Source organism: Mesoplodon densirostris, chromosome 6 (assembly GCF_025265405.1).
Source record: "Mesoplodon densirostris isolate mMesDen1 chromosome 6, mMesDen1 primary haplotype, whole genome shotgun sequence".
NCBI classification, from domain to species: domain Eukaryota; kingdom Metazoa; phylum Chordata; class Mammalia; order Artiodactyla; family Ziphiidae; genus Mesoplodon; species Mesoplodon densirostris.
In genome coordinates, this window is record NC_082666.1 from 51678468 (window position 1) to 51693593 (window position 15126).

Here is a 15126-nt window from a genome sequence, read left to right on the forward strand (position 1 = left end):
CTAGACAGTGAACTTGTGACATTCATGTCATAACAAATGAAGCGTTCTGAAGTACTTGAAAATAGATCCCATAAGCAAATGACATATGCTCCTTTTCTCCTTAGCTATTCTATTTTGCCACCCTGTTTCTCTGTGGATATTGCAAAGGTAGATTTTTGCCTTACCATATGATAAATTCCTAGTCGGTAAGAAAACGTATTGGACTGTGTTTAAGGTTTTTTAGAAGACCACTTCATAGATGTCCACAAAGAGATGATGGATTATTAACACCATGTTTTTTTTAAAAGCTGCTTTTTAAAAAGACCTAGCCATCCACAACAGAAACAGCAATCCATTAAATCAGCCTTATGTTGCTGGGATTCTGAATTTTGGCTGAATCTTTAAAAGAATGTTAAGAGCTCAGTAATGATACCAAGACATTATTCAATATACCCAAATCAGCTAGTATTATTAAGCCAAAAACCCTCTTTTTCTTCTCCTTTTTTGTAACTTTGATTATCGACATCTCATGGGTAGAGGGCGCTTTTTAGGAAGTCACAGGCATAGTGAGACTAAAGTACTGGTGGAGGGCTGCACATTCCCTACAAGCATGACAGTGGCAGGTCTCGCTATAAGATGGTGCAATTAAAGCAGCTGGCTCAATAGATGATGCTCAGCTTTCTTTTTTAAAAAAATGTGATTTTTACATCATCATGCAACAAACAGAACTGTCATTTGTGTTTCAAAATAAATTTAATTTACAAATAAATAAATTTAACTGCATGAACTTTTGACATTTTATTACATTTTGGGGTGTTTTTCCCAAAAGTTGGGGGAGGGGCATGTACCTCTCTTTGCCCACATCCTCTCCTCTTCCTGCCACAGCCCAAACACTCTGGTCCAAAGTCCTCTCAAAACCTCTGTGAGTTAGGAGCCTGCAGGCAGGGCAAGACTCAAATACTAAAAACAATAAACTTGATACAGCAGGAACAATCACCCTTCAGATGTAAGCAAATTAAGTCTCTGCCTTTCCAGCAGGCCCTGGATTTTCCTCTTACCATATTCATGACATAAACTTGTATCTTTCACCATGACCAAGCAAGATAGAGTCAAAAAGGGATTAGAGATCCAGAGAAGCCTGGATAGAAAATATTGATGCAGATAGTAACTCCTGACACAGGCGTGTTCTGTGTCCCATTTTACATCATGACTTCCGAAAAGATAGCCCCAGAACTCAGAGGACCACCTCCTGACCCCCAACTCCTTCTTGAATACTCTGAAATGGAATCCACTGCTACAGCCCCTACCTTGGGGTAGAGGGTTGAGACTGGGAGAGAGGATTTCTATATTTGGGGAAAAATTATTTTTTCGTGGTGCCCCATCTCCAGCTGGAGCCTTTCCTTTCCAAACCTTACCTTGAATATGCCGCCAAGCCTCATAATGATTAACAGGTTTGTAGAGAAGCTTCTTGGATTTGATTGGTCCATCCCCAAAGTAAGGCTCAGAGCTGATGTTGATGACAGCAAAGTTATGTCCGGTGTCAATCACGTTTGGGGCATTCAAGGGCTTTGGAAGAACTAAATAAAGTGTCAAGAATCAGATCAGTCCTTACACTTTGGGGTTTTACTGCTGTTCTGAGATGGGGGTAGAGGATGAGTACCTTTACACTCCCAACAAAGCCCTCTTAGCGTTCTCTGCTCAGGTTCCATGTAGTTGCCGTCTCTGTGATCTCCTGGTTTGCTCTTGCCCCTCCAACTCACTATCCACAAAGTGCTTTCTTAAAATACGAGCACCCCTCTGCTCAAGACCTTTCAATGGGTTTCCACTATGTTTCAAATAAAATCTAAAATTCATACCAAGACCTGCCAGGGACGATAGAGCCCCTGCCTCTTCTTCAGCTTCCTCGTTCCCTCACCTAATACCCTCCAGTCCCAGTGACCTTTCAGTTCATTCAACTAACAATGCACCAGGCTCCTTTCTGTCTCCGGTTCTTTGTTGAGGCTGTTCTCCTGCAAGGAATGGTATACACTTCCCATGATTCTGCAGTTAACTCTTACTCATCATTCATCTCTCAGCTCTCATGTGACTTCCTCACAGGGGCTATCCCAGAACCTTGGTTAGGCTCACGTGTCATACCCTTCCACAGAACCTTTTCCTTCACTGCAATTTTCAGAATTTATTATTCTTAGTGATTTGGTGTGATTATTGAATACCAGTCTTCCTACTAGACCACCAGACTAAGCCTGTCTTTCTGTCTGTCTGTCTCTCTCTGCTTAGAACAACATCAATTTATTCTCTTACAGCTCCGGAGGTCAGAAGTCAGACATGGGTCTCACCGGGCTAAGATTAAGGTGTTAACAAGGGCTGTGTTCCTTTCTGGAGGTTCTAAGGGAGAATTTGTTTCCTTCTTTTCAGCTTCTAAAAAACATCTGTATTCCTTGACTCATGGTCCCTTCCTCCATCTTCAAAGACAACAAAGTCATGTGTCTCTGACCCTTCTTCCATTGTGAGATCTCTTTCTGACAGTCTTTAAAGACTCCTGTGATTAGAGTGGGTTCACCCAGATAATCCAGAATAATCTCCCCATCTCAAAGACCATGTATTCCCAATGGGACTGAAAAAGCACTCCCAACAAGGTGAAAATTGGTTCTTGGGGAAAGAAAAATTCTTGGATATTACAGTGGTTTGTGGCCTTCCTAAGGGCCACAGTATATAAACAGATTTATAGTATGTCCACAATATTAAGCAAGTTCTGGTTTGAAAGGAAAGGACATCTTGTCAGGCTGTCAGTACCCCCATTTATTCAATTGTAGAAGTAGCCCAACTAACTTTGTACTTGCTTTGAGTCTTAACTGAGCTCCCATGAATCAGAGGTCCACCAGAATCCTGTGCCCTGGGTCATCAAGAACACTTATGGGAATGGGGTGGCCAAGAAAGAAGACAGATAGTGATTCTATCTCTTCTGCTCATGCGCACACTCCATTGTGTCACTGGACTTCACTTACGAAAGTCAAAGATAAAATTTCAAGTTGAAGACAATAGAACATTAAACCAAGTGCAGGGCCCTGTGTGGACAGGTCATAATCCCATGAAGCCAGCCCTGCACATCACTCTTCCTGTATGAGAGGAGGGTTGCTGGGTCCAGCTCACATGCAAGGGGAAGCGATTACACAAGGTCATGAATTCCACAAGGCAGGGGTCATTAAGGGACACGTTAGATACTTCCTACCTCATCCAATATCATTTTTCTCTTTTGACTTGTTCCTTTCTCCCTTGCACTCTATAAACAGTACCTATATTTGGAGATAGGGTCTTTAAAGAAGAAATTAAGTTACAATGAGGTCTACAGTCATTCCTAATCCAATATGACTGTTGTCCTTATAAGAAGATTAAATTAGGACACACACACAGAAGGAAGACCATGAGAAGATACAGGGAGAAGACAGCTGTCTACAAGCCAAGGAGCAAGGCCTCAGAAGAAACTCACTCTGCCAACACCTTGATCTCAGATCAAGGTCAGATTACTTTGATCATCTAGCCTCCAGAACATCGAGAAAATTAATTTCTGTTTTTTTGTTTTTTTGCGGTATGCGGGCCTCTCACTGTTGTGGCCTCTCCCGTTGTGGAGCACAGGCTCCAGACGCGCAGGCTCAGCGGCCATGGCTCACAGGCCCAGCCGCTCCGCGGCATGTGGGATCTTCCCGGACCGGGGCACGAACCCGCGTCCCCTGCATCGGCAGGCGGACTCTCAACCACTGCGCCACCAGGGAAGCCCCTAATTTCTGTTGTTTGAGCCACTCAGTCTAGGGTACTTTGCTACAGCAGCCCTAGCAAACTATTACCTATGAATATAACACAATTTACTTATCCTTTCTAACGTTGATGGATATTTGGGCTATTAGGAATAAAACTCCTCAGAACATTACTGAAGATTATTTGCTTTTAACATATGCACTCATTTCTTTTGAGCATAAACCTAGGTGTAGAATTATCAGGTCACAGTGTAGGTGTATGCTTAGCTTTAATATATATTGCCAGTTTTCCAAAGTGGTTGCTCCAGTATGTACTCTGGTAGTAAAGTCTAGTACAGTCAGCCTTCTGTATTCAGGTTCTGCATCTGCAGATTCAACCAAGAGCAGATCAACATTCAGGGGGAAAATTTAAAAAAACTCCAGAAAGTTCTAAAAAGCAAAACTTGAAATTTGCCATGTGCCAGCAACTATTTACAAAGTATTTACATTATAGTTACTATTTACATAGTATTTACATTGTATTAGGTGTTACAATAGTCCCCCTTATCTTCAGTTGATATATTCAAAGACCCCAGTGGATGCCTGAAACTGCAGACAGTACCAAACCCTATATACACTATGCTTTTTCCTATACATACATACATATGGTAAAATTTAACTTATAAATTAGGCACAGTAAGGGAATATTCAAATTGCCAGCATCACATTAGGTTAAATAAAGGTTACTTGAACGTAAGCACTGTGATACCATGACAGATGATATGGTAACTTAGACATCTTCTAAGTGACTAATGGGTGGCATGCACGAGACAAAGGGAGGATTCACATCCCTGGCAGGATGGAGTGGAACAGTGTGAGATTTCATTATGCTGCTCAGAACAGTACACAATTTAAAACTTATGAATTGTTTATTTCTGGAATTTTCCATTTAATTTTTTGGGCTGCAGTTGACCGTGGGTAACTTAAATCGTGGAAAGTGAAACCACAGATAAGGGGGGACTATTGTTTAAGTAATCTAGAGATGATTCAACATATATAGGAGGATGTGCGTAGGTTGAACGCAAATACTATGCCATTTTATATAAGGGACTTGAGCATCAATGGAGTTTGGTATACAGGGAGGTCCTAGAACCAATCCCCTACAGATACTGAAGGGCAACTGTATCTCTGTATCTATTTTTTTTTTAAATACTATGATTAAAGACACTGCTTAATTTACCTAATGGCTATTTCCATTTTATATCTGTCAATATGACAGTGAAGAGGCATCAGTGACTTAGAACTAGAGAGGTTTCTGTGCACTGATGTTGTGTGCTGTGTCTTTTATTTAAAAAATAAAAATTAGGGGCTTCCCTGGTGGCGCAGTGGTTGAGAGTCCACCTGCTGATGCAGGGGACACAGGTTCGTGCCCCGGTCCGGGAGGATCCCACATGCCGCAGAGTGGCTGGGCACGTGAGCCATGGCCGCTAAGCCTGTGCATCCGGAGCCTGTGCTCCGCAACGGGAGAGGCCACAACAGTGACAGGCCCGCGTACGGCAAAATAAATAAATAAATAAAGAATAAATAAATAAATAAAATTAGAATCAGTAACTCTTCTGAATCTTAGCACCATGGTTTTTTACTTATTATTATTTACTTTCTATGGGCAGCAAACATTTCAAGAAGCTTAAAAATAACATAATTTGTCTTGTCTGTATATCATTTCCTTTCTTCCAAGAACATGTATGATGTAAGAAATTATTTTGATCGTGTTAATGTTCTACTGAATAAAATAGATCTGGGATTTTCCAGTAATCCAAAAAAATATTAAAGATTCTGAGGTGTTTTATATGGGTTCTCAGGGCAGAGAATCCAACTCTATGAGGCTGTATTTATGCTCCTACTATTCTTGACCTTTTTTTAAAAAAATTATGCTCTGGGTGATTACATTCAGTTCATTTACAGAAATTACCTCTGGGATCACCCAAAGATTCCTAATCAGGTAGTGAAATAGTTTACATACTAATCAGCTTCTGTTATCTTGCTTCCTTATCTGTAACACAAGAGTCTCAGAAAGCAAAATGATCTACAAAAGATGATGCAGGGTTTAGAGTCAAGACCAGGTTCAAAACTAAGATTGGCTGTTTGCCAGATGTGTTACCTTAGACAAGTCACCTAAACCTTCTGAACCTGTTTATTGAAAGATAAAGTGGGGATAACAATACTACTGTACATTGTACTCATAAAATTTAAATAAGATGAATAAGCACTTAGCTCAGTGCCTTTCTAGAGTATATACCACAGAGTTGTTAGCTGTTTTTGTCTAAATGGATTAAAAAGTAACTTCCAAATTTAAAATTCTTTGTTGTATCTTTGTACACCAACCAAGCTAACTTGGATTTACTTCCACTTTATTTCTTCCCTGCAAGCCTCAAAGGTACACGCATCCACTTAGAATAACTCTGAATTTTGAAATACTAATTCATAGTAGGAAGAATATTCAGAACTCTGAATATGGGAGAAAATCATTCATGTTAATTGTATAGCATAGCCTGGGCTTCATATTAAGTGAGTAGTCCTCAAAATGAAGATTCTCCAAATTATTCTCTACAGTGAATAGGAAGTCACGACAATGATAAGGTTAAACTTTTTACAAAATAAAATCACTACCAGACACTTTATGCCAGACACAATTCCACTATTTAACAAATCTTCTCAATAACCCTGAGTGGTAGATAAACTAAGCTGTGTTTACAAATAAAGAAAGGCTCAGAGAGGTCAAGTTCATTTGCTCAGGGCCACACCCAAGTTTACTAGCTGTTAGCAATGAAAATCAAACCCAGGTCTATGTAACTCCAAAGGTCATAAACTTAATCCCTCCTTTCCATTTTAATGCACATAATTTTTTTTTAAGGCTTAGTATCCTGGAGAACATCCAAAAGGCATTTTAGTGGTCAGAGAGCATTTCTGTTTAGAAGCAGCACCCAGTGATACATAAACACAGCACCATCAAGTTTACAACCTCTTTCCCTGGAAAATGGACCTTACCTTTAACAGAAAGGTTGAAAGGCTTTTCCACCATCCCAGCCACCGTGTTCACACTGCAAACCCAGACTCCTGAGTCAGGGGGCAGGATCCGGTGGATCGTGAAGGTGGCCACTGAGAGATGACCCGTGTGGTTAAAGTCTTTCGGCTGGAAAGGTCAAAAAAAAAAAAGCTTCTAGATATGTATAAACACAAAGGTTCTTAACACTGACCCCATCGCATTGTTAAATAAGGAGTTTTCTAGGGGAGATTAAGAAGATCATTGCAATGCTTGTATAAGCATTGGCTTATTTCCAAAGCTATTGTAGTAGCCCTGAAAGTTTACGTTGGATTGATGCCCTCGCAGATCCTGCTGTTGTATTTGTGTGTTTGGGAGTGTGGGGCAAACACTTCCAAGCAAAGAGTCTAAGTCCTTCTAAACTGCTTCTGGTAACATTTGTTCCTTTCTGGTCCAATACAGAGATGGTTGGGTGAGAAGACAAAATGGCTTCTTAAAGTGTTTGAGGGGCTGCCGAGTATGGTATTGTGGAAAAAGTCAGGGCTCAGCAGACACATAGACCTGAGTTCACATCCCAGCTCTGCCACTTCTGACCAATTCCTTAGTTACTTAACTTCACGCAGCCAGTTTCCACTTCTGCAAAAAGAGGACAGGTAATGTAAAGTAAGATGTGTATAGTATGGTCAGCCCTCACTAGATGGTAGCTGTGACTTCCACTGACTCATGGATACGCCAACAAGATTTTGGAAGCTGTCAGTTGGCTTCTACTACCTAATGGATTATTTGAGTGGAATCAGGGACATCTGATGTGTGAACATTCTACATATCCTGCCCTCAAGAGGTCATTTGGATCTGCCTTCTGGTCAAGTTGATTTTCAGTCAGCTTTGAGAGAAAAATAAGATAACTATTTCAAAATCTTAGATAAGAAAATACATCAATTTCCTGAAGATCACTTGTGACACAGAGAAATTTGAGGTAGTTCCTGTCTCTGCTGCATTTGGGATTGTTGGGACAGGGAAGGGAAACATATCGGAAAAGTAGCTTATTCCTTTCCAGCAAAGAAGAATGCTGTGATAGCACCCTAACCAGTGGTGGACACCAACAGTGAGGACAAAGTGCAGAGGCAGAGACCCAAGGTATGTATTCAGACCTAAGGGATTCTGTGGATCATAGTTTCTGGATTGGAGGTGTGGGATCAGGTCTATCTAGCGTCAAATGGATTATGCTGAACTCTCCTCTGCTTTTTGTCAAAGCTAACAACACCCTAGCTTAGGAGGATGCAAGCCATGAATGGAATCCAGCCTTTAGCAGGGTGAGTGCTACACTGAAAATATCTAGTAGTATAAGGAGGTCAGATTAAGAATACAGCCACTATGTAGAACAGTATGGAGGTTCCTTAGAAAACCAAAAATAGAGCTCCTGTATGATCCTGCAATCTTACTCCTGGGCATATATCTGGAGAAAACTACAATTCGAAAAGATACATGCACCCCAATGTTCATTGCAGCACTATTTTCAGTAGCCAAGACATGGAAGCAACCTAAATGTCCACTGACAGATGAATGGATAAAGAAGATGTGGTATATTTATACAATGGAATATTACTCAGCCATAAAAAATGAAATAATGCCATTCACAGAAACATGGATGGACCTAGAGATTATCATACTAAGTGAAGTAAATCAGACAGAGAAATACAAATATCATATGATATCCCTTATATGTGGAATCTAAAACATGACACAAATGAACTTATGTATGAAGCAGAAACAGACTCATAGACATAGAAAACAAACTTATGGTTTAGAAAACAAACTTATGGTTACCAAAGGGAAAAGGGGGAAGGGGAGGGATAAATAAGGAGCTTGGGACTAGCAGATACAAACTACTATATATAAAATAGATAAACAACAAGGATTTACTGTATAACAGGGAACTACATTCAATATCTTGTAATAACTTATAATGGAAAAGAATCTGAAAGAAATATATATGTATAACTGAATTACTTTGCTGTACACCTGAAACTAACACAACATTGTAAATCAACTATACTTCAATTTATAAAAAGGCTATAATTTGTTCTACAGAAGAAAAGAAAAAGAATAACTCTTACATGGAGCACTGTCCCATCTGGCTTCACCAGGGTCATTTCTTCATTAGCAGGTAGCGGCCAGCCAGATGCTTTGCAGATGGGGTTAAATTTACCACTGTTTACTTCTATGTGATCTGGCAAATCCTCTATCTTTGGGGTCATCCTTGGCATGCCTGAATGAAGGAAAGAGCACTGTGAAATCTAATCTTTAACACAGCAGAAATAGAAATAATAAAAGTAGCTACCGTTTAGTAAGTCATGCACTGGGCAAGAACTTGGCAAATATTATATTGTTTTATCATCACATGATAAACTTGTGGGGTGGGTGCTATTCCCATTTTAAAGATGAGGAGACTGAGGCTCTGAGTTCAGGTTCAAGCTCAGATCTTTATGACTCCAGAATTCACACTCTTTGGCCATAATGATGTACTTTCTCAGTGGACCTAGGAGATACAGTCTCAATACTGAAAAAATCATCAGCACCACATCTCTGCAGATCTTACTGTCCACTCCCCCTCTTGCTTTTTAAGGGAATTTTTTTTACAAAAACAAAAACTAGTTCTTCTTTCACTCTGCAAGCCCCCAATACTGCCGATCAACAATATGTCAAGTTTTGATATCTGAGAGATGTCTCATTAATTGGGAAGTCTGCAAGTGGCCGATGATTAATTATATTCACATTTACATTGAAGAAGTAAAGTGGAATAAAACTCCCCCAAATCAATTTCCCATCAATAGCCAAATAAAAAATACTGCTGCCAATATGGAAAGGAAAAAATGTCTCTGGTATCAACAAAGGTATCAGGAGCCCTTGCTTATTATCTGCAGAGTAGAGAATGAATAATCCTGAAATATAACAATTTTATTCTGAACTGTAAGGTCTTAGAGAATTTTGGAACATGTGTAACTAAATGTAAGACGTGACTGAAAACAGTCCAACACTTAGTAAAGAATGTAGGAGACAGAGATGCACTTAAAGCAAATAAGGGAAACATTGGAAAAGTGGCTTAGTCCTTTCCAGCAAAAAAGAACAGCAGTCATCTACATGCTGTTCCATATCAGCGGTGGGTCAAGGTAAACACATCAATATTGATATTTTATATTGATATCCTATTTCTCAGGCCTCGAATGAAACAGGTGAAGTGTATGGAACAGGAGGGAAAAAGATCTAATAGCCACAAAGATAATTCCTTGATGTATCTGCAGACTTGGAGAGATTGTGATTAGAAAATTTGCCAGACTGTTCAGCCTACATAATTATTGCCATCGGAATTCTTCAACGTGCTTTGACATTTTCACACCATATCTTTCCTTCATTGTCCCCTTGCAGTTTCTGCAGCTGGATGGGGGTGGAGGAACAGCTAGAGGGTGGAAAAGGGTGTGAGGGAAAAGGAGCTGCTCCTCAGAAGCCCGGAACCTGGTTCTAAGTTTGAGATTCTCACACTTTTTGTAACATCAGCCTTGGAACAGAAAGGAGGAAGTGGTGCAGAAAATCCAAATCATTAAGCTTGTTTATTGCCCACTTTCAATCCATGTTCTGGCCCATAGCCTTTCCTTCCCTTCCTAGACCCTCCCAGATTCCCGCCCTGTAACAAAGTCCAAACGCTGGGGAAGAGGAGAAAGTATAAAGCTGACAAGCTAAATCCTTTGAGAAAACAGTTGGTATTTCCCCACATATTTGTTCTGATTTTTAAAACTCACAGGCAGAAGACCATAAATGTCTTATTACTCTGAGTGTAGATTTCACTGGACATATGTTATTTATATTTGACTGAAAAAGTAATATATGTTTATTATTTTTAAATTTTGGAAGTATGCTTCTTCAGATTTTAAAAAGTATATTCTAGGGTAAGCATTAGCAAACTTTCTTGAAAGGACAAGATAATAAATATTTTCAGCTTTGCAAGCCATATGTTCTCCGTGGTAACTCCTCAACCCTGTTGTGTAAGAGCAACCTTACACGATATATTGTAAACAAATGGGCATGGCTGTATTCCAATAATTTTTTTTTATGAGAACAGATAGATGGTTGGGCAATAAAAAGGAATGAGATACATACTGACATGTGCTACAATACAGATAAACCTCAAAAAAAGTATGGTAAGTGAGAAAAGCCAGCCACAAAAGACTATGTATTGTGTGATGCTATTTATAGAATAGGGAATATCAAGAATAAGTAAATCTGTACAGGCAGAGAGTAACTTAATGGCTGCCAGGTGCTGGGAGGAGGAAAGAATGGGAGTTACTGCTAATAGGTACACACTTTCTTTTGGTAAAATGAAAACATTCTAGATTATGGTGTTGGTTGCACAACTCTGTAAAAGCATTCAATTTTACGTTTTAAAGGGATGAACACTTCATGGTATAAAAATTATACCTCAATAAAACTGTTTAAAAAAAAAGTACACAAGGGACTTCCCTGGTGGCACAGTGGTTAAGAATCCGCCTACCAATTCAGGGGACATCGGTTCGAGCCCTGGTCCGGGAAGATCCCACGTGCTGCAGAGCAACTAAGCACATGCGCCACAACTACTTAACCTGAGCTCTAGAGCCAGGAGCCACAACTACTGAAGCCCACATGCCTAGAGCCCATGCTCTGCAACCAGAGAAGCCACTGCAATGAGAAGCCCACGCACCGCAACAAAGAGTAGCCCCCGCTTGCCTCACATGCACAGCAACAAAGACCCAGCACAGCCAAAAATAAATAAATAGATAAAATAAATTTATTAAAAAAAATAGTACACCAGATTTTGTCTGTGGGTCAGTGTTTGCTGACTTCTGCTCTACGGTAATTCTGAACTAGAATTATTTAAAACTTCATTTTGAGGATAATATTTTTCATTTTTTTCCTTTCATTATATCTTTCTTTTTAAAAATATCTTTTATCCAAATCCCTTCCACATAATTCTTCCACTGTTGTGGATATCCAGAGAAAAGGCTGGTCCTAGAGAAGAGAGCAAAAGCAAAAGGCAGAGTTCTCAGCTGGCCAGTTATCACTTAATGTGCTACAAAGAACATATGGTTTATTCCTTAGTGGAAAGGCCAGTGTGAGAGTCCATAGAAAAGATTCAGAAAGCTGTCCTTTAGAACATGGTATATATTCTTCCCTACTTCAGGATGGAAACAGAAGGAGTTTAAGAATCTTGGGCTAGTGGGGCAAGAATTATGCCAGAAAAGCTTGGTTCAGACATGCTGAACCTGGCCCTGACTACAGTGTTACCTTGCTTTACCTTCTTTCTCACACTGGAGCCCTTGGTGTCCTGGAGAGCAGAGGCATCCTTGGAACCGATCACACATCTCCCCATTGGTGCAACTGCACCTAAGCTTACAGTCTGGTCCATAATAACCAGGCTGGCATGCTGTAAACAAAGACATCAAAAACCAGCGTTAAGATAGGGAAGGAGGAAAACTCAGGGTATAGGTGGCTAGTTTTACTTCTTTTCTCCAAGCTACCAAGTAGTATTATTTATCTGAATTACCAAGAAGTTAAAGGGTTGAGGAATTCTGCTTCCAGGACAGTTGAATAAGCTCCTATCAGGTCACCCTTCTCAAAAATAACAACTCTATTTTAAAAACAACTACCTGAAAGCACTGAAGAGTGATGGGAGGAGGGACAGAGGGGACCATGCAGGTTCTGAGGGGAACTGAAATTTGGAAGATGGGAATGGTGTGCTCCCCATTTTTCAGCTTTTAGTCTAATGGTTGGTACAGTTGACATTATGTGGGGAAGCTAGGACCCCAAAGAAAACCTGTAGTCTTACAGACAGAAGAATCTTAGAGGACAGAGTCAAAGCAACTACAGCCTCTGGAAAGTGAGAGGGAAAATCTAGAAAGGAAGAGCCAGAGGGAGGAAGTCCCAAATCTTTGGCTGACCCCAGAACCACACATGTTAAGTGCAGACTTGAAGCAACCCAGCTAAGGCTAAAAGGAATGAACTGGGTTTGAGTTGATGCCTGAGAGTCAGAGTTTGCAGTTTGAGTCATGCCAAGCTGATTGCCTGATAGGACATAATGAAACAAAATCAACATTCTTCAGAGAAATATATCATATTCCAAGTCTCCTCAATGTAATATTCACAATGCCCAAAATACAATCAACATAAGAAGAAATGGAAAATTCTGACCCATTCCCAAGGGAAAAGAAAATCAACAGAGACCAACCTGGATGAACCAGATGTTGGAAATAGCAACTACAATAACTATGCTCAGTGAAGTAAAGGAAAATATGCTCACAACAAATGAAACAATTAGAAATTTCAGCAGAGAAATATAAACTATAAAACATAACCAAAAAGGCATTCTAGAATTGAAAAACATAATATTTGAAATAAAGATTTCACTGTATGGATGTAGCAACAGAATGGAGATGACAGAAGAGTCAATGAACTTAAAGCTAGATCAATAGGTATTCAGTCTGAAGAATACAGATAGGGAAAAAGAAAAAAATGATTGGAACCTCAGGGACCTAAGGGACAATATCAAAAGGTCTAACATACATGTAATTGTAGGTCCAAAGAAGGAGTCTGGGAGAACACTAAAATATCTCAATTCATAAAATCTTAGTGATTTCTTGAGCCAGATGTGGGCTGGGATGTTAATAAAGGTACTCCTATAAATCTGGGTCTAGAGACATATTCACCATGAAGTTAATGAAACTTATGTTCTAGACTCCTCACATGCATGTATGCCTTCTGGGGCCTAGCAAAGTTTTCATATATGCACATGTTTTTAAAAATTTGTGTATGATTTTTTAATAGTCTTTAAGGAGGAACTGGATCTACCCCTACTCGGAGGCACCTTTTACTTTAAGGTGTACATTTCTGAGACCATGTGGGATTCCTCTACAGCTAAGGCTCCCTCAGTGTTCCACAGGGGGCAGATACAGCATTTAGAAGGAACTGAGTGAGGTTTTGCAGGTAGTTGAAGCTTACTTTTGTGTAACTCTCCTCTTTGTCCTCTTACTCTAAGCCCCTAGAGCTATGCTGTCCAGTATGGTAGCTGCTAGCCATGGATGGCTATTGAGCTCTTAAAATATGGCTAATCCAAATTGAGATTTCAAAGACTCAGTATGAAAAGAGGAATGTAAAACATCTCATTAATATTTTTTCTATTGATTACATGTTGCTATGGTAATATTTTTGATATATTGGGTTAACTGAAATAGTACAATTATTTCAACTGAAATATTACAATTATTTCACCTGTTTCTCTTACTTTTTTAATGTGGATACTAGAATAATTTAAATTACATACGTGGTTTGTTTATATTTCTACTGAACTGCTCTGTCCTAGTGCACTGTTATCAAGCGGCTGGAGACCCCATCACGGCTCCCAAGAATGCCAGATGTGGAAAAAGCTGATTTTGTGAGGCAAATACTGAAACACCATTGAGCTCTGCCTAATTCACCAGATTAGCATTCATTAGGGAAGGTCTAGCATATTTGGCCACAGGTTCATGTTAAGTTACTGTGTGATAGTTGATGTGAAAAGCTTATTGGAAAGTAGATGGGAAACACATACCTCTGAGCTTCACCAAATGGGAAAATATATATTAAAAAGGGTAGAAGGAATCTTCGAGTAGGTGAAGTTAGTATTGCTTGTGTAAGGTCCACGGAAGATAAGACCTTAACTTCCTCGATTTTCAAATCCCAAATCCTACCTGGATCTGACCTAAAAGCAATGATATTTATGATGCACTGAAGATAACAAATCTTCTATGGGTTTCCAACTCAAAGTGTGGTCTGAAAACCAAGAGCATCACCTCGGAGCTTGTTAGAAATGCAGACCCTCATGCCCCAGTCCAGACCTATGAAATCAGAATCTGTTTTAATAAGATCCCCAGGTGATGTATATAAGGAGCACTTTCTATGAGGTCCAGAGTCTTAACATGAAAGCATAATTAACTTTGGATGAAGATATCTTTGATTCAAAACCTTGTAATTCAGCAATAGACAATTGAGTGAGCAGTCCAGGTATGTCCTAAACAATGATTTCCAGCAAGCTGGATCTCCTTGATATACCTGCTAGAACCTTTTCTCTTTAGGGGTGTGACTGGTGCCTACCTTCATTGCACTGCAGACCCTTCCAGCCTGTGGCACAGGAACACCCATAGGGGTCTGGGAGACAGAACACATAGGACTTGCATCCCTCTGGTCCACTACACCTTTCTTTACAAGTTCTGCCAAACGTGTGCAGTTCACAAGCTGTGGGTGAGAAAAAGATGATTCAGAGGCAAATAGGCAGCCCTTTGAAATGCAGGATTCTTCTTTTTAAGGGTC

At 39.8% G+C, this 15126-nt stretch overlaps 1 protein-coding gene across 1 annotated transcript in view; it reads right to left on the reverse strand.

The window, feature by feature from the left end:
• TEK (TEK receptor tyrosine kinase) overlaps window positions 1–15126 on the reverse strand; it is a 109781-nt gene that overhangs the window by 31903 nt on the left and 62752 nt on the right. The window contains exons 7-11 of the mRNA XM_060100483.1: window positions 14911–15051; window positions 12080–12208; window positions 8871–9022; window positions 6759–6903; window positions 1395–1556 (exon numbers count right to left, since the gene is read on the reverse strand). Of these exons, the coding sequence (XP_059956466.1) occupies window positions 1395–1556; window positions 6759–6903; window positions 8871–9022; window positions 12080–12208; window positions 14911–15051 (729 nt within the window). The remainder of the gene's footprint in view (window positions 1–1394; window positions 1557–6758; window positions 6904–8870; window positions 9023–12079; window positions 12209–14910; window positions 15052–15126) is intronic.